Source organism: Hypanus sabinus, chromosome 5 (genome assembly GCF_030144855.1).
Source record: "Hypanus sabinus isolate sHypSab1 chromosome 5, sHypSab1.hap1, whole genome shotgun sequence".
Classification (NCBI taxonomy): domain Eukaryota; kingdom Metazoa; phylum Chordata; class Chondrichthyes; order Myliobatiformes; family Dasyatidae; genus Hypanus; species Hypanus sabinus.
Genome location: NC_082710.1, coordinates 110,567,927 through 110,592,698, shown reverse-complemented (window position 1 = coordinate 110,592,698; position 24,772 = coordinate 110,567,927). Strand labels below are relative to the sequence as shown.

The 24,772-nt window shown below is 41.9% G+C and overlaps 2 protein-coding genes across 3 annotated transcripts in view; one reads left to right on the top strand and one right to left on the bottom strand.

Moving 5' to 3' along the window:
* si:dkey-3d4.3 (uncharacterized) overlaps positions 1-24,772 on the bottom strand; it is a 166,408-nt gene that overhangs the window by 6,266 nt on the left and 135,370 nt on the right. The gene's annotated exons all lie outside the window — the stretch shown is intronic.
* Positions 1-24,772, top strand: part of epb41l5 (erythrocyte membrane protein band 4.1 like 5) — a 218,943-nt gene that overhangs the window by 166,050 nt on the left and 28,121 nt on the right. Inside the window, exons 16-20 of the mRNA XM_059970330.1 lie at positions 396-565; positions 6,665-6,768; positions 9,555-9,656; positions 13,181-13,242; positions 16,749-16,853. Coding sequence (XP_059826313.1) covers positions 396-565; positions 6,665-6,768; positions 9,555-9,656; positions 13,181-13,242; positions 16,749-16,853 — 543 coding nt within the window. The remainder of the gene's footprint in view (positions 1-395; positions 566-6,664; positions 6,769-9,554; positions 9,657-13,180; positions 13,243-16,748; positions 16,854-24,772) is intronic.

Below are 24,772 nucleotides of genomic sequence, written 5' to 3'. Positions count from 1 at the left end.
TTTGGTTCTAACCCTTTGCATACTGTAATGGCTTCTCTGCACAGAATGTAAACCTGCAGAAAGAGTGATAAAACAAACTGCTGGAAATTTCAAATTGGAGGTGAAAGTTTAACCAAAACAGGAGAGTTCCAGTCCAGTGAACAAATGGAAAACAATTGGCTTTGCCTGGTGTTCTGCAGATTATATTATAGTGATCCATTGAGTATGCAAAGGGTTAAAGAAAACAACTTTACTTGAATTTAAGTTGGCTGAGAAATTCATGGCTTTGGTCTACTTTACAGAATGCTTTCTCCTGCTTACATGCATGCCAGTGTTTAATCTCCATAATGAAAGTTTGTCTCAGTCCCTTGAAGTATTGCCTAAACTAGGATTGCTGATTTTCTTGTGGTTTATAGCCTGCAGATAGCAGATTTGTTAGACACCAAAGAGCTGTTGGAGACTTCGGTGGATGAGGTCATTGGAGTGCCTGTTACCATGGCAGCACCAAGAATTTCTGAAGAGTCTGTTCAAAGTTTGACCTCTGCTGGGACAATTGAGAGTGCACGTGATAAACCGGATTCAACCGGTAAGATGCAGTCTGCTATATGTGGAACAGTTTCATTGCTAACGTGATAATAAGAATGTTTTATTTAAAAGCCGTACTTTGTAATAAATTGAAGTTACGCATTTATTTAGAGATACGGTGTGGTATAGGCCCTTTGAGCCAGACCACCCAGCATGACCCCTCCGACATCCCCAGTTTAACCCTAACCTAAACACAGGACAGTTTACAAGACCAATCAGCCTACTAATTGGTGCGACTTTGGGCTGTGGGAGGAAAGCAGGGCACCCGGAAGAAACCCACACATTCCGCAGGGTGTCTCCTTGCGGATGATGCTGGTAATAAGCTCCAAACTCCCAGGCTGTAATTGCATTGAACTAACCACAACACTCCCATGACGCTCATCAAAACTACTTATTAAATAAAAAGTGAATTACTTTCAAATTCTGATATTGCTGTATGTGCACAATATTGTGTATATAAAGTTGGAAACTTTAATGATCAAAGGTCTGTGTCCAGTTAACAGCAATGTTCTATTCATGGGTGCAAGAAGGTTTATAAAGAACTTTCACAGATTAATCGTCTTAGAAATTCCACACGATGAAGCCATGTTCAAAGTAAATTTATTATCGAAGTTCATGTACGTCACCATATTCAACTCTGAGATTTGTTTCTAGCTTGCGCTCACAGTACATCTAAGAAACCTAATAGAATTAATGAAAGACCGCGCCCCACAGGGCGGATAAACAATCAGTATGCAAAAGACAGCAAACTATGCAAATACAAAAAAAAGATAATAAATAAACAACTAATATTGAGAACTTGAGATGAAGAGTCCTTGAAGGTGAGACCATAGGTTGTGGGAACAGCTCAGTGTTGGGAAGAGTGAAGTTATCCACTGTGTTTCAAGAGCCTGATGGTTAAAGGATAGTAACTGTTCCTGAACCTGGTGGTGCGAGTCCTAATGCTTCTGTATCTTCATCCTTATCACAACGATGAGTAGAGAACATGACCTAGGTGGTGGGAGTCCTTGATGACGGATGCAACTTTTCTGCGACAGTGCTCCGTGTAGATGTGCTCAGTGGTGGGGTGGGCTTCACCTGTGATGAAGTGGGCCGTATCCATTACTGTTTGTAGGAATTTCCATTCAAGAGCATTGGTGTTTCCATACCAGGGTGTGATGCAACTAGTCAATATACTCTCCACCACCTCCACCACATATTTTAAAAAGTTTGTCAATGTTTTAGATGTCATGCCGAATGGTCGTAAACTTCTAAGGAAGTAGAAGCAATGCTACTTTTTTATAAAAAAAAATTTTATTGAATTTTCAAATGGTTACAGAAGGAAAAAAATTATCAACCCTTCCCCCCTCCCCCCTAACATATCCCTGTAAAAAGAGAAAAAGAAAGAAAGAAAGAATGCCTGGATTTCAGAAGATCCCCACATGCTCCACGGAGTTCATAATAGCTTTAATATATATATTTATTTCTTTCCCCAAATAACCAATAATTTTATCTTCGGAGCACCTATATATTTAATCCTATCTTTTGTAAATAAGGGCGCCAAATCTTCAGAAATATTTCATATTTATCTCTTAAATTATAAGTAATTTTTTCAAATGGAATGCAGCTAAAAGTTATATCTATTTTCATTTTCTTAATATATGTTAAAATTCTTTTTCTTTTCACCAGTCCATTAAGCCCATTAACATTAAAACTTTAAAAATTCAGTAAATGAGTCATTATTTTTAACAGGGTTACTCCAGTCTATAGTAATACCTAACTTTTCAACTTCCGTAGTACCTTAGGGAATCTTTTTAAAATTCTTCGTGTTGCTATGTGTCTCCCCCCCCCCCCCCCCCCCCCCCCCCCCCCGATTGTCCAGGCAAAGAAAGAAAGGTTAAAGAAAAATAGATTATAAAGAAAAAAAAATAACAAAATACCCCCTACTAATGTTGTGAATAAAGAAAAAACACAACATTACCCCCCCTCCGTTGTGCGGGTCATGGCAATCGCCATGATTACACACGAGTCCCGTAGCAATCGATCCGAAGTTCCCCCAGCTCCCCCGTAACATAAAAAATTATATATAAGAGAAGAAAAAATAATATCACTACTCTCGATTAATATTTCTCAAATTTTTACCTTTCTCCCCCTGTATCATATAATTAAGAATATATTTAAATATTCTTCTGTCCTTAAACATCCATCAACTCCATTCACTGTCCCTGTCTTCATCTTTAATCCGTTTCACTTTTAAATCTTTGGCTGTGGTTAGCGAATATTTGAGAGTTCTTGTGCAAATTCTTCTGCATCCCGATAATCAGTAAAAGATCTTTTTCCGTCATCCAAACCAATCATCAGGGTTGCCGGGTGGCGCAATATAAATTTATAACCCTTTTCCCATAAACCTTTTTTCGCTGGGTTAAATTCCTTCTTTCTCTTCAAAAGGTCGTAACTTATATCAGGATAGAAAAGAACTGTTTTCCCTTCTATCATCAATGGCCCGTTTCTCTTTCTGGCACGTTGGGCAGCCGCCTTCAGGATCTTTTCTTTATCTTGATATCTTAAGCATTTTATCAAGATTGATCATGGGTTTTGATCAACTTGAGGTCTTGATCTTAAGGTTCTGTGAGCTCTTTCAATTTCAATTAACTGAGTTCCTTCTTCCATTTCCAAAATTTCCGGAATCCATTTTTGAAGAAAGTTTATTGGATCCCCTCCCTCTATACCTTCTTTAAGTCCAACAATCTTAATATTATTTCGTCTGTTAAAATTTTCAAGTACATCCACTTTTTCCAACAATTGTTTTCTTTCTGATGTCCAGGCAGAAATATTATCTTCCATTTTATTCACTCTATCAATGGTGTCTCCGGTTATTTCTTACAAGTTTTAAATTTTCTTGTCCATTTTGTCCTGTCTTTTCATCATTTTATCAAACATAATCTTCATATTTTTAATATCTTTTTATTACTTTTAATGCTTTTAATTCATGCAGTATTTGCACCAAAGATTTTTTTATGTCTCCAATATCACCTCCAACCTCTTCCTGTTGCTCTTCTTTGTCTCTTCATCTGATTTATCCAGAGAATCTGATTCCACCTCATATTCACTTCCACTTTCAGTTCCGATCATAGCTGGGATTTGTAGTTTGGGTTGCTTGTGTTTGCGCATGCCCCTTCCTTCACGCATGCGCAATTCCTGTTGCTCTTTTTTTTTGGAAACGGTTGATGTTGCCGCAGTTTCCTGTTCTGTATCGCGGGAGGTAAAATACACTTGAGCCCGAGGCTCCTTCATGGCAGCCGGCCTTGATTCTTTTCCAACTTGTGTTGTCTGCAAAGTAGTAGTTTTCTTCTGCTTCTGCTTAGGAGGCATATCTTAAGACAATCCTGAGTAGTTTATAAGTAATTTTTAAAAAGGTATTTACTAACTTTTCTTCACTTAAACATTATTTTACTGGTTTTTTACGGGAGAGCTGGATTTCCACGTCTCGATCCTACGTCATCATGTGACGTCCCTAGAAGCACTGCTCTGCCTTGTTTGTAATAGTAGTTACGTACTGAACCCAGGACAGGGCCTCTGAAATGTTAACACAGAGGAGTTTAAAGTTGCTAATCCTCTCCACCTCGATCCCCCGATGAGGACTGGCTCATGTACATCTGCTTTCCTCCGCCTGATGTCAATGAGACAGCTCCTTGGTCTTCTTGACATTGAATGAAAGGTTGTTATTGTACCAGATTTTCAATCTCCCACCTATATGCTGATTCATCACCAGCTTTGACTTGGCCAGTGACAGTGGTGCCATCTACAAACTTATTTTAACTTATCAGCAAAATAAATACTTAATTTAATTTTTACTGAGATACAGCGCGGAGTAGGCCCTTCCAGCCCCTCACGCTGCATTGTTTAGCAACCCCACATTTTAATCCTAGCCAAATCGTGGAACAATTGACAATGACCAGTTAACTGGTACGTCTTTGGACTGTTGAAGGAAGCTGAATCACCCAGAGGAAAACTCGCACAGTCATGGGGAGAACGTACAAACTCCTTACAGACAATGGGGGAACTGAACTTGGGTCACTGATACTGTAAAGCATTATGCTGACTACTAAGCCACTGCACTACCCCAGCAATGGCATTGGAGTTGTGCTTAGCCTCACAGTCATAAGTATGAAGTGGGTAGAGCAGGGGGATAAATGCACAGCCTTCGTTGTGCACCTCTGCTGATGGAGATTGTGGAGGAGATGTTGCCAATCTGAACCGACTGGGATCTGCAAGTCCGGAGATTGAGGATCCAATTACACAAGAAGATATTGAGGCCAGCGTCTTGAAGCTTACTGATTAGTTTTGAGGGGATGATAGCATTGAATGCCAGGCTGTCGTCATTAAAGAGCTTCCTGATGTACGCATCTTTGCTATCCAGATGTTCCAGGGTTGCTTGAAAAGCCAATGAAATGGCATCTGCTGTGGACCTATTGTATTGGGAGGCAAATTGGAGTGGGTCCAAGTCGCTTCTCAGGCAGAAGTTGATATGTTTCATCACCAACCTTTGAAAGCACTCATCACAATTGGATGTAAGTGCTACTGGACAATAGTCATTGAGGCAGAAAACCATGTTCTTGGGCACTGGTATAATTGAAGCCTTCTTTCTTAATAGTTTTCCATACATTTCCTTATTGTAACTACCCATTGAGATTTACTAGCAGGCCACCTACTCTTGCCAGCATGTTTTGTATTTCTTCATTGCTGACACTTTCCTTAAAATAACCCTGTTTGTTTATGTTACCCTTAGACCATTAAATTTCTGAAGAAGTGTAGATGATGTCAATCATCTCAACACTGAACTGATTCCACAATCTATGAACTCACTTTCAAGAACTCTACATGCATAATTCATGTTCTCAGCATTAATTATCTATTTATTAGTTGTTTATGTTTTTATTATTATTGTTTAATTTTTTTGTATTTGCAGTTTGTCTTTTGGACATTGGTTCTTTGTCAGTCTGTGCGCAGTTTTTAATTGATTCTATTACATTTCTTTGTTCTCCTGTAAATGCCTGTAAGAAAATGAATCTCAAGATGGTATATGGTGACATATGCATACTTTGATATAAAGAAATATACAGTACTTTGAACTTTGAAAGCAACATATAGTATTGTTTCATTTGCTAAATTGCTGATATACTGAGTCTAAGCACTGAATCCAACTTCCTGAGAAGTTCTCCCCATCTCCCCTCTTTAAAAACCCTCTCTTTGACTAGTCTTTGGGTCACCCTTTATGGTCATATGTTAGCATATTAGCAACTCAGAGTATTTCAGCTGCATCAGTGGGGCTATTTAAATGCAGCTGATTATTATTGTTACCTCTCAGGTTGCCTTGATTTCAGATCTCTGAGGCACTACAGCACAGGAACAGTCTAGTCTGAAGTCAAGGCAAGCTGAAAGCCGTGGGCAACCTGGTCTTTAGCCTAATTCCATCTACCTGCTGTAGGGCCATAGCCCTCCGTACTCCGCTCATCCACGTACCTATCCAAATGGTACAACTGAACTCATATCTGCCATTTCTACTGGCAGCTCATTCCACATTCTCACCACCTACTGGGTGAAGAAGTTCCATCACATGCTGCTCTTAAACATTTCACCTTTCACCCTTAACCCATGACCTCTAGTTCTAATCTCACCCAACCTCATGGGAAAAAGCCTACTTGTATTTCCCCTATCTATACCCCTTGTAATTTTGTATACCTCAATCAAATTTCCCCTCAATCTTCTACAATCTATGGAATAAAGCTTCAGTGAAAGTGATAAAGCCCTAATGCTGAAAGTATGAAATATAAGGAGAAAATACTAGAACTACTTGGTGTTGCTATTAGTCAAACTATTTATACCAAAAGATAAATTAATTTTTCACTGAAAGTAGTAGTAACTTTACGGTTCCTTCTGAAAAATAACAATATAAGCAGCTAACAACAATTAGTTGCCAGAGATTTCTTGCAGAGGGTAAATGCTTCTTAGTAATTAAATAGATATGTCATGTCTTAAATCATAAAAGCTAAATGCAAAGATTTGCCACATTGATATCTCTGCTGGTCCCTCACTGCCTGTGCTTTGGTTCCCGTTTCAGCGCTGGAGGAAGTGATAGCGAGACTGAAACAGCTTCAGATAGAGAGTAGTCCTGTGGCTGGCATCGGGCCTGATGTGAGCTTCCATATGAACTCCAGTAACCAGGTAAAAACACGCACTTGAATGGGTTCCCTGGAGCCTTTGTTGTGACCCATCTCTGTTCCTCCACAATTGGTTGAATTTCAGAAGCAGTACAGTGAAACACCAAAGTCAGAAATGGGAGAGCTTTTGAAAGATGCTGTTGAATGACAAAATGATTGTTTCATGCTTCTAGTTTTATTTATTGATCTCTGTTTAGCTGCCATGGCTGGGGTTGAAAGTCTGTCACTATTACAGCGACCCACGTTCATGCATGACCTCAGGTGCTGTATGTGTGGAGTTTAAATCTTCTCCTGTGACCACGTGGGTTTCCTCCCATGTCCTGAATATGTGCAGGTCGATAGGCTAATTGGCCAATTGGCCACCACAAGTTGCTTTATAGGGTGCAGGTGATGGTTGAATCTGGGAGGAATTGATGAATGTGGGCAAAACAAAATAGGATTAGTGTAAGTACACCCAGTGGCCACTTTATTGGATCCTTACTGTTCATGGTCTTCTGCGGCTATAGCCCATCCACTTCAAGATTCATTGTGTTGTATGCCAGTGACGCTCCCCTGCACACCACTGTTGTAACGTGTTTATTTGAGTTACTTTGACCTTCCTGTCAGCTTGGACCAGTCTGCCCATTCTCCTCAGACCTCTCTGATTAACAAGGCATTTTTGACTCCAGAACTGCCACTCACAGGATGTTTTTTTTTGTTTTTTGCACCATTCTCTGTAAACTCTACAGACTGTTGTGTGCAAAAATCCCAGGAGACCAGCAGTTTCTGAAATACTCAAACCACCCCGTCAGGCACCAATAGTCATTCCATGGTCAATGTCACTTAGGTCACATTCTTCCCCATTCTGATGTTTGGTCTGAATAACAACTGAACCTCTTGACCATGTCTGCATGCTTTTATGCATTGAGTTGCTGATTGGCTGATTAGATATTTGCATTAATGAGTATTGGTATGGGGGTACCTAATAAAGTGGCCACTGAGTGTAGGTGCTTGATGGTCAGCATGGGCTCAGTGGGTTTATTTCTCACCTCAGCTCTGACTCGATTCCACAACCTACAGACTAATTGTCCAGGACTTCACAATTCGTGTTCTCAGTATTACTTATTTTATTATTTGCACAATTTGTCTTCTTTTGCACATTAGGTGTTTGTCAGTCTTTGTTATTTATAATTTTTCATCCATTCTACTGTATTTCTTTGTTTTCCTGAAAATGAATTTCAGAGTTGTGTATGGTGACATATATGTTCTTTGATAATCAGTTTACTTTGACGTTGCATGTGATTTGATGCAGTTGAACTCATGTTTGGATTAATCGTACAGCCTCTCCTTTGCTGATCTCGTAGCTTAACCATGTTGCCTGGTTTTTCACAATGTACACTATCCCAACCCCAATGACACCAAGTGAGCCACATATTATAGTGAGAGTCACATGGAGGCCCAGGTACACGTGGTTGTCTGAGAACTGCCTGGGGACAGAGTCAAGGTTCATCGTACAGAGGACATTTACCGGGATGCTACCTGGATGAGAGAACATGTATTATGAGGAAAGGCTGAGTGAGCCAGGGCTTTTCTCTTTGGAGCAAAGGAAGATAAGAGGTGAATGATAAAGGTTATAGGATGACAAAAGGCATACACAGAATGAACAGGCAACACCTTTTTCCCCAGGGCGGCATAGGTTAATACGAGAGGGCATACTTTTAAACTGATTGGAGGCAAGATGTCAGAGGTAGTTTTGTTTTTCCATGGTGATAAGTGGATGGACTATTGTCAGAGGCAGATGCTTTAAGAGACTCTTACATAGGCACATGGACAGCAGAAAAATGGAGAACTACTTGGGAAGGGTTAGATTAGGTTAAACAACATTGTGGACTAAAGGGTCTGCACTGTAATGCTCTGTGTTCTCTGTTTTCTGACTATGTTACAGTACAATTTCTTGATTCAGAAATTGTTGCTGGTTAGAGCTGGAACTCAGACATTGAATTTACACCTACATGTTGTGTAACATAACACGGGCCCAAAGGAGGAGACACTAGTTGTTGAAGTACGGCCTTGGTTACGGGGTTGAGTCATCGAGTAAACAGCACAGAAACTTGTCCTTTTGCCCAACTGGCCCATGCTGCCTACTGCTAGTCCCAACTGCATGCATTTGGACAGTGACCTTCCAGGCCCTTCCGCTCCACGGTCTCTTAAACATTGCAGTTGTCCCCACCTCGACCACCTTACCTGGCTACTCATTTCAGCACTCACTGGCCCCTGTGTAAATAAGTTAATCCTTAGGTCTCTTTTAAGTCTCTCACTTATCTTGTATCTGTGCCCTCTGGTTTTGAACTCCTCATCCCTGACTATGACTGTCCACCTTTCCCACACCCCTCGTGATTTTATAATTTTATGTGAGGATTCCTCCCATTCTCTTCCCCTCCAAGGAATAAAGATCCAGCCTGGCCAGCCTGTCCCTATAACTGAGACACTTCTGTCATGGAAGCGTCCTCATAAATCTCTTTTCCATCTTCTCCAGTTTGACGATGTTTTTCCTATAACCAGAACTGTACACAATTATCCTAGTGCAGTTTCACCAATGACGTGCTTTATTGCAACATAATGGCCCTACTCCTCAGCTCTGCCCTGACTGATGACCACCCTGTCTGCTCGCCTGCACAAGTAGACAGAGATTAGCACTTCCCTCCGCTTCAGGGAGTCTTGAGCACTGATGACGTGTATGGTATTAGAGTTCAGACGGATGGCATTTGTGGGAGGACTTCCTAACTTGAGATTTTTACCTGTTCGTGCTAGGATGAAATTGTGAAGACATTGGACAAGTGCCTGAAGAACGTGGCAGATGACATTGGCCCAGGATTTCCTGAAGATGTGAAAGGCAACTTTTTGAAAACACAGGTGGAGTATTCTGTGAGGTTCTTTTTAACCTAAATAACTGGGCTTCTGGCAAAAAGTGAAAATTTTAAATGTCAAAGCAGGAAACATGAGAATGTTGAGGAGTCAACATTTGCAGTGAAATTCTTTCCTTGTGCATGTATCCTATGTTTTAAAATGTTTGTAGACATTTCTGTTACTTCCTGATGCACAAAGTATTACTGATATCTACTACGTTGGACCATATACAATGAAGGGTTTTTTAAAATGCTCATTAAATTTGATGTAAAGATTCTCATTTCTAGGAAATTGACTCAACATATGATGCTGTAGAGATTAAGTATATACAGTGCCGATAAGAAGTATTCACTTTCCCCTAGCAGGTTTTCATGTCTTAGTGTTTTACAACATTGAATCACAATAGATTTAATTTGGTTTTTTTGACACTGGTCAACAGAGAAAGGCAAAGTGAATTACAATTAGTTACAAATATAAAACACAAAATAATTGATTTCATAAGTATTCACCCCTTTAAAATGACACACCAAATCATCACTGGTGCAGCCATTTGGTTTTAGAAGTCACATAATTAGTTAAATAGAGATCCGTTATTGGAGATCACCTGTGTGCAGTCAAGGTGTTTCAATTGATTGTAGTAAAAATACACCTTATTTGGAAGGTCTAACTGCTGCTGAGTCAGTCTCCTGGCAAAAGCTACACCATAAAGACAAAAGAACACTTCAAACAGCTACACGTAAAGGTTACTGAAAAGCACAAGTAGGAAGATGGATACAAGAAAATCTCCAAGTCGCAGAATATCCCAGGGAGCACAGTTAAGTCAATCATCAAGAAATGGAAAGTATATGGCACACCTGTAAATCTGCCTAGAGCTCAAAAACTGAGTGACCGTGCAAGAAGGGGACCAGTGAGAGAGGCCATCAAAAGACGTATGACAACTCTGGAGGAGTTGCAAGCCTCAATGGCAGAGAAAGCCTCTGTTGGGAAAAAACTCGCATGAAATCTCAGCTGGAGTTTGCCAGGAGACGTGTAGAAGACTCTGAAGTCAGTTGGAAGAAAGTTCTACAGTCTGAAACCAAATTTGAGCTTTTCGCCCATTAGACTAAATGGTATGGCATAAGCCAAACACCGCATATCATCAAAATCACACCATCCTTACTGCAGTGCATGGTGGTGGCTGCATCATGCTGTGGGGAGGCTTTACTGCAGCAGTTCCTGGAAGGCTTATGAAGGAAGAGGATAAACTGAATGCAGCAAATTACAGGGAAATCCTAGAGGGAAACCTGATGTAGTCTGCAAGGAAATCGATTTGGGAGAAGGTTTGTTTCCCAGCAATTCAGTGCCCCAGGCTTAAAGCCAAACCTACACAGGAATGGCTTAAAAACAGCAGAGTAAATATTCTGGAGTGGCCAAGTCAGAGTCCTGACCTCAATCCAATTGAGAATTTGTGGCTGGACTTGAAAAGTCCTGTTCACTCATGATCCCCATGCAATCTGACACAGCTTGAGCAGTTTTGGAAAGAAGAATGGGGAAAAATTGCAGTGTCCAGATGTGCAACGCTGATAGAGACCTATCCACACAGACTTGAGGCTGTAATTGCTGCCAAAGGTGCATCTACAAAAGCTTGAAGGGAGTGAATACTTATGCAATCAATTATTTTGTGTTTTATATTTGTAATTAATTTGATTCATTTTGTAGAGCTCTGTTTTCACTTTGACATGAAAGAGTTTTTTTTTGATCAGTGTCAAAAAAGCCAAGTTAAATCCACTGTGATTCAATGCTGTAAAACAATTAAAAAAAGAAAACTTCCAAGGAGGGTGAATTCTTTTTATAGGCACTGTATCTATTGGCTGTGATGAAATGGTGTAATTCTTGTATCTGGGAGAGAAGGTTGTGGGTTCAAGACTCACTCAAGGAGGTTAACTTACTAATTCTTAGTGGGATATCAGGATGAAGAAAGCTCACCAGTGGCTCGACTTCTTCAGGAGGCTAAAGAAACTTAGCATGTCCCTAACAAACCCTCACCAATTTTTATTGATGTACTACGGGAGGCATTATGTCTATATTATAACATTATAGCAACTGCTCTGCCCAAGAAAGAGTAGAGTTCTGGACACAACTCAGCCTATCACTGCAACCAGCCTCCCTCCTATGGGCTATTCTTTCAGCCTCCCTGTCTATATTTCTCGCAGCCAGAGCAATCAAAAACCCTACCACCTCCACTGACCGGTCCAAAGAAGTACCGGGTAGATTAATTGTTCATGGTAAATTGTCCCGTGATTAGATTACGGTTAATCGGCATTGCTGGTCCAATGGCGTACTGGGTAGATTAATTGTTCATGGTAAATTGTCCCGTGATTAGATAACGGTTAATTGGCGTTGCTGGTCCAAAGGCGTACTGGGTAGGTTAATTGTTCATTGTAACAATTTCGAGTAGCCACTCCACTCTATCCATCACCTTTTTCCCTTATCCCACTGGCTCCATCATCCCTTCTCCTTTCCCTCCCCTGTCCTCTTGATCTACCTGTCCTCTCTCTGTTTGCCCACCTCTCTCCCTCCCCTTTATTCCATGGGCTGCAGTCCTCTCTTATCAGATTCAGCTCACTCCAGCCATTTGTCGCTGTAGCCTGCCATCTTATCCCTCACTCTCCTGCCTGTCAGTCCTGTCTCATCCGGATCCACCTATCACCTGTCAGCCCTTGCTCCACCCTGACTATCTCCCCTCTTTTCTTTCCAGTCCTGATTTAAAGATCTTGACCCGACACAGTAACTGTCCATTTCCCTCCATAGATGCTGCCTGACTGGCCGAGTTCCTCCAGCATTATGTATGTTGCTGTAGGTTATTCAGAACAGCTTGGACCATAACTGCTAGCAATCTCATTGATGTTCACATCCCATGGAAGAGTGACTAACATTGCAATCCCATTGGGATGCTGAAGGGCAAGTGATTACTAATAACCCCAGATTACTGCACGGTAACCGCACAGTGACCCCGGGTGCCCTAGTACACCCATGTGACCAATTAACTTGCTTAACCCGTATGTCTTTGGACTGTGGGAGGAAACCCTCACAGTTACAGGTAGAACATACAAACTCCTTACAGGCAGCAGGAGGAATTGATTCAGGGTCGTTGGTTCTGTAAAGCGTTTTGCTGACCTGCTAAGCTATCTTGCCAAGGTAGTGTAAAAGTCAAGCAAGTCAAAAGTGAGTTGCTGTGAAGGAACCTATTTAAGTAAATCATTTGAAATAATTGAGCCTTTCAAAATGGTTTCCCTAAAACAGAAGGAAAATTTAAATGAATCTCAGTGATATTTTTCCTCTTATCACGGAGGACATGTGTAAAGCATTGTAAGTGTAATTGGACAATGACATTGTTAGCATAGAGTTTGTGAATCTGGTCGTGTTAAATCTGGTGATAGCATGAAATGGTGTGTGATATTGTTTAAATTTAAGTCGTAAACTAATCCCTTTGTAATACAAATTGTAATGTTGAATTTTTTATTGATAGAATTTTGTATTTTCTATCTTAGGTGGTTAGAAATGACACTGGAAGGAATGGGAAAAGTTCTAACCCGTTTGACACAGATTTCAGGTGAGATGCAGACTAAGACTTCTGAACTGGAGAATTTTCCTTTTGGTCAAAATTTGACTTCCTAAGAATCTTTTTTCTCCCCCATTGCTGTTGCCTCTCTCCAGAAGCATGTTTTGACCCTGAGATACATTTTCACAGTCCAGTGGTTGTCTGCCAATATCTTGGTCACAAGTCTAGCCTGGACAGTGCTAGTTGGGAGGTTATCTGTCTGCCTGCAGTATGAGCCAGCACACCTTACAGTTAGACTTATGCACACACTCCCTTTGGCACATTGGCCTTCATGAATCAAAACACGAGTGCAGGAGTTTGGATGTTATGTTGAAGTTGTATAAGTTGTGGTGAGGCCTAATTTGGGATATTGTGTGTATTTCTGGTCACCTGCCTATAGGAAAGATATAAATAAGAGCATAAAACATAGGGGCAGAATCAGGCCATTTGGCCAATTGAGTTTGCTCTGCCATTCCATCATGGCTGATTTATTATCCCTCTCAATCCCATTCTCCTGCCTTCTCCTTGCAGCCTCTGACACCCTTACTAATCAAGAACGTATCAACCTCTGCTTTAAGTATAACCAATCATTGGCCTCCACAGCCATCTGTGGCAATGAATTCCACAGATACATTCACTACCTCTGTCCAAGGAAATTCCTCCTCATCTCTGATCTAAGTGGACATCCCTCTATTCTAGAGTGTGCTCTCTGATCCTGAACACACCCGCTGTAGGAACCATTCTCTCCACGTCTGCACTATCTAGGCTTTTCAGTATTCGATAGGTTTCAGTGAGATCCTCCCCTCATTCTTCTAAACTCCAGTGAGTACAGGTCCAGAGCCAGCAAATGAAAGAGTATGGAGAAAATTTATGGAAATGTTGCTGATACTTGTGGACCTGAGTTCTCGGGAAGGATTGAGTAAACACAGAACATACAACGCTATACAGCACAGTACAGGCCCCTTGTCCCATGATGATGAGCTGACCATAGTTCAGGAAGGTCAGGACTTTATTTCCTGGAGTGTAGGAGAATGAGGGGAGATTTGATAGAAGTACACAAAATTATGAGCAGCATAGATAGAGAAATGCAGGACGCCCTTTTCCACTGAGGTTTTGTGAGACTAGAGCTAGAAGACGTAGGTTTAGAGTGAAAGGTGAATTATTTAAGGGGGACCTGTGGGGGAGTTTCACCCAGAGTGCTGAGTGTGGAACACTTGTGATTCTGCAGAAGTTAGAAATCCAAAGCAACACACACACACAATGCTGGAGGAGCTCAGCAGGTCAGGCAGCATCAATGGAAAGGAATAAGCATTCGATATTCTTCTTCAGGACTCGAAAGGAAGGGGCAAGGTGCCAGAATAAGTTGGGGGGTTGTGGGAGCAGGGATAGCTAGAATATGATAGGTGAAGCCGGGTGAGGGGCAAGGTAAAGGGTCGTAGAGGAAGGAATCTGATAGGAAAAGAGAGGAAGGGAAGAAGAAGGGCAATAGGGGGAGATGATAGACAGGTAAGGAGAAGAGGTAAGAGGCCACAGTGGGAATAGAAGATGAGGGAAGGGGGAGGGGAAAAGTTCATCTCCCATTCACCTCCTTTCTTATCTCCATTCAGGGCCCCAGACAGTCTTCCAGGTGAGGCAAGACTGAAAAGAAAGGGAGAAGACGCCAAAAAAAAAATTCAGGGGATGGGAAGGTGGATAGCTGGAAAGTGATAGATTAAGCCGGGTGTGTGGGAAAGATGAGGGGCTGCAGAGGAAGGAATCTGATAGGAGAGCAGACTCCTCTTCACCTTTGAGTCTGTTTGGGTTGTCGAGAGTATCCAGTGCTCCATTTTCGTCCTGCTCTACATTGGTGAGACCCGTCGTAAATTGGGGGCACCTCCGCTCCATCCACCGAAAATGGAATTTCCTAGTGGTCAACATTTTAATTCCATTTCCCATTCCTGTCCAACAGGTCAAACCAAGGCCTCCTCTTGTGTCTTGGGAAGTAGGAGCAACAGCTTGTATTCCATCTGGGTAGCATGATGTATGAACATCATTTTCCCCCCCTCTTTTCTTCTTCCTCTATTCACCAGATGGGCCTCTTAGCTCTTCTCCTCACCTGTCTATCACCTCCTTTGGTGCTCCTCCTTCTTATCTTTCTTCTTTGGCCTACTCTCCTCTTCTGTCAGATCCCTTCCTCTCCAGCCCTTTACCTTTCTTACCCACCTGGCTTCACCTATCACTTTCTAGCTATCCCCCACTTCCCCCACCCCCCTTCCACCTTTTTATTCTGGAATCTTCACCCATCCTTTCCAGTCCTGATTAAAGGGTCTTTGCCCAAAACATCAACTGTTTATTCATCTCCATAAGTGCTGCCTGACCTGCTGAGCTCCTCCAGCATTTTGTGTGTGTTGCCAGCGGAAGTGGTGGATACAGGCTTGGTTTCAACATTTAAGAGTTTTGGATAAGTACATGTAGGAGTACAGAGGGTTATGATCCAGGTGCAACTCAATGGGTCTGGGCAGAGGGATAGTTTGGTATAGACTGGATGGTCTGAATGTTCCAGAATCCTGTGAGTTCTCCTTCAGATCAAAATGACTTGAGAAGTCTGTGTATTGGGATGTGATTAGCAGGGTTAAAACTTTTTCTCTGCATGCCCTAAAGCGAAAATTGTACAATTGCATGCAAATAAGGTTTGAGCATGCTTCCATTTAAACATTGCAATATTTTGCTCAGCATTTAATATATTCCATCTGCCTGTGGTCAAGTGCATTCTGTAAATTGCTGTCTAGGGGCAGCTTACTGATCAATGAACTTATCAACCCAGACGTCTTTGAGATGTGGGAGGAAATCAGTGTGGTCGTCACAGGGAGAAAGAACGCAGAAGCTCCAGACAGGCAGCATTGAAGCTGAAGTCGCTGTTGATTTGCTGGTCATGCCACCATACTGCCTTTCGCCATTAGGATCTGGAGCACCCAGCAGAGATAGTAATCAGGGAATTCAGAGGGAGTATCACGCAATCTACTTGAGCAAGTCAGTGGATCAAGCAACATCTGTGGAGTGGGGAGACAGAAATTGTTCACATTTTGAGTCGAAACCCTGCATCAGGGAGTTCAGAGGGCCCTGCTAACCGGGGAGTTTGATAAGAATGCAGAATGCACTCCCATTGCAGTGGTTGAGCTATATTCCTTGGAATAGCTTATGGAGATGTTGGCAAAGGACATGCAGAGCACAGAACATCAAGGAGAGTCAAGGGAAGACTCAAGTTAATTATAACCCCTAGCTTGGACTGTTTTATCTTGTATATTGGTTGTTGTGAGATAGTTGGTGGTCTAGTATGGACTGTTTGGACATGTATATTGATTATTGTGAGGCCAGGTGGTTTAGTGTGGAGTGGTTGGACGTCTATATTGGTTGTTAGACTGTGAATGGTCCAATATGGACTAGTTGGGCGTGTATATTGGTTGTCGTGAGACAGTGAGTGAACTCCGCTTATGTATTTTTTACTGTTTAACTTTTCCATTTCTCATCTTTCAAACCAGGAGCTTGGGAATCACAGACTCTATTTTATTGCCGAGCAGAATTCCAAAATGGCAAAGTGGCGGGGATCTGTGGAGAAATATGCCAACTTGTGACCCCTTCACCTGGTAGGTTTTTCTGTGGTTTACCAACTAAACTACAATTAGATTAATCATAATAAAGAAGAATTTTTTCTGCAGGGATGCAAAATCACTCACGATGAATATTAACTCGTTATGGGGAAGCAGATTCGCATGTTCGGTAAATGAGACAAAAGATACTGGTTATGAATAAGCATGTTAACTATTTCTTTATAGACGAACAGTAAAACTGTCAACCAAATATCTAAGTCTAACAAGAACTTACCTTAGCCACGCTAAGACACTAAACATTCAGTAACACTTCAAACTCAATAGGTACGTAATTAAGTCTACCCAAGTTAAACAGCTACAAACTAAACCTAAAACAAACAGATACTTAGCTAAGAGTGCACATATACCCGCCTATATCTGCAGCACGCTTTCCCAAAGGTTCTTCAGCACTGGTTGCAACCTCAGTGTGAAGAGGAACCTCTGGAGACAAAGGAAAGAGAGCGAGTCTCTCACACGTGCTATTCTTGTACCCCTGAGGCACTGGGGTATCATCATATATCACCATCTGCAGAAGCTTAACTTTGTATGGGAAAGGGAAGTGCACCTATTCAGAGGATACTGGGTTTGGGTAGGAAGATCAGCCAGAATGTTTTAGAATGGTCCCTCATTAGGCAACTGGATCAAATAAAACCAGGAAAGCAACCGGGGAAATGCTAGTCGTGAAATGGAAGTGACTGTTCCTATGTCGTTACTGTTGCTAAAGCAGTTACCATAATGAACGTGTTGCATTACCGATGTCTAGAGAGTTATAGCTAATGTTTTGAACAGCTTTGGAGTGGATAGAGCCAGATCCCATGATTGTCTTTGTTTAAGGTGAGCTTTAGTTTAACAGTCAACCTGCAGCTGAAGAGAGATCCAAATTTAGTTTATACAGTGAGTACCTAGAAACTTTGCACAGCACTGTTATAATTTTATGTACAGGTTTTCCCTGCAATCCGAAGGTAGAGCGTTCCTATGAAACAGTTTGTAATCCGAAATGTGATAAAGCGAAGAAGCAATTACCATTAATTTATATGGGAAAAATGTTTGAACGTTCCCAGACCCAAAAAATAACCTACCAAATCATACCAAATAACACATAAAACCTAAAATAACACTAACATACGGTAAAAGCAGGAATGATATGATAAATATACAGCCTATATAAAGTAGAAATATTGTAAGTGAGGTGTAGTTTTACCTATCAAACTCGGGAAGACAGCGAGCCAAAATCGATTTGGAGAAAAAAAATCGACACGTACATGCATGCGCAAGCAACTGCCCGCACGAGGCTTCACGGTCATTGTAGTCTTTCTTGGGGTAAACACGTGTATAAAGCGGGGGTCTTTTTTTCATAAAAGCAATATCCTCTTTGGTTAGCGAAAACAGGTACTAATGTAAGTTTTTGTAACAGCGAGTTGTCGTAAATCGAATGTTCAAAAAGCGGGGGCCACCTGTATTGCACTGTACTGTTATCGCAAAAAAATTCCAAACACACTCTCCACTGCATGTTGACAAATACAGAGCAAAGTTCTTAGGCACCCTAGCTATATATATGTGTGTGCCCAAGACTTGTGCGCAGTACTCTTAATGTAGTACTTTGCATATCCTTGCTGCCCCAAAGCTCTCTGATAACTGTGGAACCAGGTGAGCCACAGTGCAGTCCCAACACACTCGACCACTGCTACACAACTATAAGGAGTGCCTACTGTTCCACCCCTGGACTGCATTTCGAGAAATCTAATCACCCAGCTGTCCTTCTCGACATCAGACAGACAAAGGCTAAAGAGCAAGGCTCCAGAGTAAGGATTTTGAAGAGGTGTTTGTGGGAGACATAGGAGTGGCTATGGGATAGCTTCCAGTAAGTGGACTGGGCCACATTCAAGGATTCATGAGAGGATCTGAAGGAATACACCACTCTTCAGTTCCTGACCTGCTGAGTTACTTCAGCAATTTGTGTGTGTTAACTTGAGCAAAGTTGGCCACAGAAGTTAGTTGTGATTTTTTAATTTATTGAGATATAGTGTGGAATAGGCCCTTCTGACCTTTCAAGCTGTGGGACCCAGCAGCCCCCATTTTCCCCTGGCCTAATCACGGGACAATTTACAATGACCAATGAACCTACCAATCCGTACATCTTCGGACTGTGGGAGGAAACTCGTGCAGTTGTGGGGAGAACGTACACACTCCTTGCAAACAGTGGTGGCAATTGAACCTGGGTCGCTGGTACTGTAAAGTGTTGTGTTAACCACTATGCTACCATGACCTTTAGCCTTTCCTTCAACCCAACCCTCACCTCAGGTTGAGTTTCGATATTTGGGTCATACGAGTTGTGAATGAAAATGTGAGGTGGACTGTTTGAGTGAAAGGTGAAGAAGAGTCTTTCATGGCTTTTTAGCACAATAGCGTTGCATTCAGAAATAAAAAGCAATATTGCCTTTCTATTTCATTTACCCAATTGCATTGTAAAATGAAGACATAAGGTTTGCGCAAGAATGGAGATGTCAAGTAAATGCAGATGGAACGGTGAGAGAGGTAATTGCGGCTTGGTAATAAACCAGCTGCTTTTGTCCAGCACAGATTGGTAGAAATGGAGGATTAGTCCGCCAGAGAGAATCATAGAAATCTTCCATCATTAACCCATGTTGCCCATGATGGTTGAACATCTGCTACCCAGTCTATACTATGACGTTTCAGAACTTGGTCTGTATCTCGCAGGTGACAAGCAGATTGAGAACCAGGTTTATTATCACCGACAACTACGGAATTTGTTATTATGCGCAGTATTCAGTGTACATCACAAAAAAATTACGATGAGTTACAGTAATAAGTAAACAGTGCAAAAGGGGAACAGTGAGGTAGTGTCCATGGGCCATTCAGAAATCTGATGGTGGAGGGGAAGAAGTTGTTCTAAAAATGTTGATTGTACATCTTTCGATTCCTGTACCTCCTCCCCAATGGTAGTAATGAGAAGATGACATGTTACAGTGAGGGTAATGGGAAAATGACATGTTACAGTGAGGGTACTGGGAAGATGACATGTTACAGTGAGGGTACTGGGAAGATGACATGTTACAGTGAGGGTACTGGGAAGATGACATGTATACAGTGAGGGTACTGGGAAGATGACATGTTACAGTGAGGGTACTGGGAAGATGACATGTTACAGTGAGGGTACTGGGAAGATGACATGTATACAGTGAGGGTACTGGGAAGATGACATGTATACAGTGAGGGTACTGGGAAGATGACATGTATACAGTGAGGGTACTGGGAAGATGACATGTTACAGTGAGGGTACTGGGAAGATGACCTGCTACAGTGAGGGTACTGGGAAGATGACCTGTATACAGTGAGGGTACTGGGAAGATGACACGTTACAGTGAGGGTACTGGGAAGATGACATGTATACAGTGAGGGTACTGGGAAGATGACACGTTACAGTGAGGGTACTGGGAAGATGACATGTATACAGTGAGGGTACTGGGAAGATGACACGTTACAGTGAGGGTACTGGGAAGATGACACGTTACAGTGAGGGTACTGGGAAGATGACACGTTACAGTGAGGGTACTGGGAAGATGACACGTTACAGTGAGGGTACTGGGAAGATGACATGTTACAGTGAGGGTACTGGGATGATGACATGTTACAGTGAGGGTACTGGGAAGATGACCTGTATACAGTGAGGGTACTGGGAAGATGACCTGTATACAGTGAGGGTACTGGGAAGATGACATGTATACAGTGAGGGTACTGGGAAGATGACATGTATACAGTGAGGTTTCTTCATGAAGGATGCTCCTTCTCAAGGCACCATCTTTTGCTCTTCTCACTGTTACCATCAGGTAGGAGGTACAGAAGCCTGAAGGCACACACTCAGCGATTCAGGAACAGCTTCTTTCCCTCTGCCATCTGATTCCTAAATGGACATTGAACCCATAAACAATACATCACTTCTATTATTTCTGTTTTTGCACTATTTTTAATTTAATTATATACACACACACACACACACACACACACACACTCACACACACTGTATTTGATTTACTTATTTATTTTTTCTATATTGTCATGTATTGCATTGCACTGCTGCCGCTAAATTAACAAATTTCACGACATAAGCCGGCGATGTTAAACCTGATTCTGAAGATGTCCTCAGTTGTGCCCATGATGGAGCTGTCTGAGTCTAGGCCTGCTCTCTGGCCTCCTTCAATCCTGTTTGTAGGAGCCTCCAGTGATGCACCCAGCCAACAGCATATGCCAAGCCAACACTTGATTTGAGTGCCATGATTAGCAAACAAAAAACTGCCCACTCCGGTCCCTTTCACATCATTGCTGGGGACTTCAGTCAGCCTTGCTTGAAGAAACTCTTGCCCAGTTATCATCAACTTATCACCTGCAGTGCCAGGGTTTCCAACACACTTGACCACTGTTACACTACGATCAGGACTGCCTTTCATTTCATCCCTGGACAGCATAGTGGCGTATCAGATCATTGTCTTTCTCCTGCCTGCAGACAGGCAGAGGCTAAGGAGCAAGGCTTCAGCGAGGACGACAACATTGTGGTGGTCACAGGAGGCAGAGGAGCGGCTATAGGATTGCTTCAACTCTAGACTGGGCAGTGTTCAAGGACTCATCTGAGGACCTGAATGAATATGCTGTGGTTGTCACGGAGTTCATGAAGTCATTGGTGTCATTCGGTCATCCACAACCAGAAGCTCTGGATGAGCCAAGAGATCTGCGACCTGCTGAGGGTCACATTACTGGTGTTCAAGTCTAGTGACGAAGAAAAATACAGAAGGTCCAGGTATGATCCCCATAAAGCCATCTCAGATGCGGAATTCCGGACCAAACTTTTATGCTTGCTTTGACCAACAAAACGTGGAGATCCTTTCATGAACTTTCACTCCGCAAACGACCCTGTGATTTCGGACTCTGAGGCTGATGTGGGAGCATTCCTCTGGAGGGCGAACCCACAGAAAACATCTGGCCCAGACAGTGTACCTGGCCGTGTACTGATCTTACAATTCTCAAAAAGGAGGGGGCGACTTTGCACCCTTCAGCCCCTCAGAGTTGCTCCACATTCGTAACACAACATTGAATCACAACGAATTTAATTTGACTTTTCCGGCACTGATCAACAGAAAAAGACTCTTCCATGTCAAAGTGAAAACAAATCTCTACAAATTGATCTAAATTAATTACAAATATAAAACACAAAATAATTGACAGCATAAGAATTTTCCCTCCTCTCATATAACACACCAAATCATTATTGGTGCATCCAATTGGTTTTAGAAGTCACATAATTAATTAAATGGGAATCTGCTTTTGGAGACCTGTATTTAGTCAAGGTGTTTCAATTGATTGTAGCAAAAATACACCTGTAACTGACAGGTCCAACTGCTGGTGAGTCAGTATCCTGGCAGAAACTACACCACAAACACAAAAGAACACTCCAAGCAATTCTGCGAAAAGGTTATTAAAAAGCACAAGTCAGGAGATTAATACAAGAAAATTTCCAAGTAACTGAATATCCCATGGAGTACAGTTAAGTCAATCATCAAGAAATGGAAAGAATATGGCAGAGCTGTAAATCTGCCTAGACCAGTCCATCCTCAAAAACTGAGTGACCGTGCAAGAAGGGGACTAGTGAGGGAGGCCACCAAGAGGCCTATGACAATTCTGGAGGAGTTGCAAGCTTAAGTGGCTGAGATGGGAGTGACTGTGCATATGAATACTGTTGCCCAGATGCTTCACTAATCACAGCTTTATGGGAGAGTGGCAAAGAGAAAGCCACTGTTGAAAAGAAACTCACTTGAAATATTGGCTGGAGTTTGCCAGAAGGCATGTGGGAGACTCTGAAGTCAGCTGGAAAAAGGTTCCTGATGCAGTCTCTGTAAAAGAACTGTGACTTGGAAAAAGATTTGTTTTCCAGCAAGACAATGACCCCAAGCATAAGGCCAAAGCTACACAGGAATGTCTTAACAACAACAAAGTTAAGTGTCCTGGAGGGCCAAATCAGAGTCCAGACCTCAATCCAATTGAGAATTTGTGGCTGGACTTGAAAAGGCCTGTTCACTCACAATCCCCATGCAATCTGACAGAGCTTGAGCAGTTTTGTAAAGAATGGGGAAAAATTGAAATGTCTAGATATAATAAACCTGATAGGAACCTATCCACACAAACACAGGGCTAGAATTGCTGCCACAGGTGCATGTACTAATTATTGACTTGAAGGGGGGGCAGTATTTATGCAATCAATTATTTAGATCTTTTTGTAGAGATCTGTTTTCACTTTGACACCAAAGTCTTTTTCTGTTGATCTGTGTCAAAAAAGCCAAATTAAATTCACTGTGATTCAATGTTGTAAAACAATAAAACATGAAAACTTCCAAGGGGAATGAATCTCAGGCTTGTACATGGTGACATATATGTACTTTGATTATAAATTTACTTCGAGCTTTTAAGAGTGCACTCCATGGTATTTTTGTGGAAATTTGCTATGTTGGTTGGTGACATGCCATATCTCCTCAGATACCCAAAGCATACCTACTGGAGTTCTTTCTTAATAATTACATCACTGTTTTGGGCCCAGGAAGATCCTCTAAGATGTTGACACTGATATATCTACCAATTTGGCTGTCTGGCCACAAAAAAAAATGGGGTGGAGTTTACAGAAGGGCATCCAGTCCATCTTGCAAAATGTGAATATTGGATCTAGGTATTTGGTCGGACACCTACAACGGTGTCCAAAGGGTTCCAGCATTCGTCCATTCTGTCATAGCTACCAGATGTCACGGCTCCTCAACTCCCTGACTTCAGAAGGCACTGTCGTTTCTTTTGAGTGATAAACTACAACATAAAGAAAGATCTAGACCATTTCTCACAAAACCTTGCATCACATTTTGGGGTGTCAGTCTCTGAAACAGACGCACAGAGAAGCTTAAAGACAGGGAATGGGAATCTGTGAATCAGTCTGCTGCCCAATGTTAATAGACACCTTTTAATCTGCATTTAAGCTGCAACCTCACGCAGTGTTTAAACTAAAATACAATGATTTTGGGTTCTATGGCAGCTTCAGTGACATGACACATAATGATGGTGGAAACTTCAGAGTAGGATGATACCCAGCTCTGATGTACAAACCTGGCGCCGTGAGCCAGTTCCAAGCAAATCTACCAAATCCTGTGTTTAAAATTAAATAATACTCTTTAATACCATCAGATTAAAACAGGCAGGAACTTGTTCTGATTTCCCATTGAGTTCTAATAACCAGGGTGTGAAAAACAGTTTTTTTTACCATATTTAATTGATAGTATGCAACCTTTACAACACCTGGATTTTAAATTATGTTTTACAGTAATGATGTATTGGTTATTATAGTTTCTATCATTTATCATCACAAAAGGTGGTGCAAATCCAGACATGGGCAGGGTAAGAGGATTCCAAACAGAAGGACTTTTGAAGATTCTGGAAATCCAGAACTACACACTCAAAAAGCTGGAAGAACTCAGCAGGTTAGACAGCCTATATGGAAATAACTAAGCAGTCACCGTCTTGGGCTGAGACCCTTTTCAGGACTGGAAAAGAAGGGGGAAGACACCAGAATAAAAAGATTAAAAGTGGGGGGAGGGGGGGTTGAGGAGAATAGTTAGAAGGTGATAGGTGAAGCTAGGTGGGTGGGAAAGTAAAGGGCAGGAGAAGAAGGAATCTGATAGGAGAATAGAGTGGACCGTAGGAGAAAGGGAAGCGGGAGGGGAGGTGATTCGCAGGTGAGAAGAGTGGCCAAAGTGGGAAATAGAAGATGATGGAAAGTTGAGGGGGGGGGGATTTTTTTTTTACCTGAAGGAGAAATTGACATTCATGCCATCAGGTTGGAGGCTCCCCAGACAGAATATAAGCTGTTG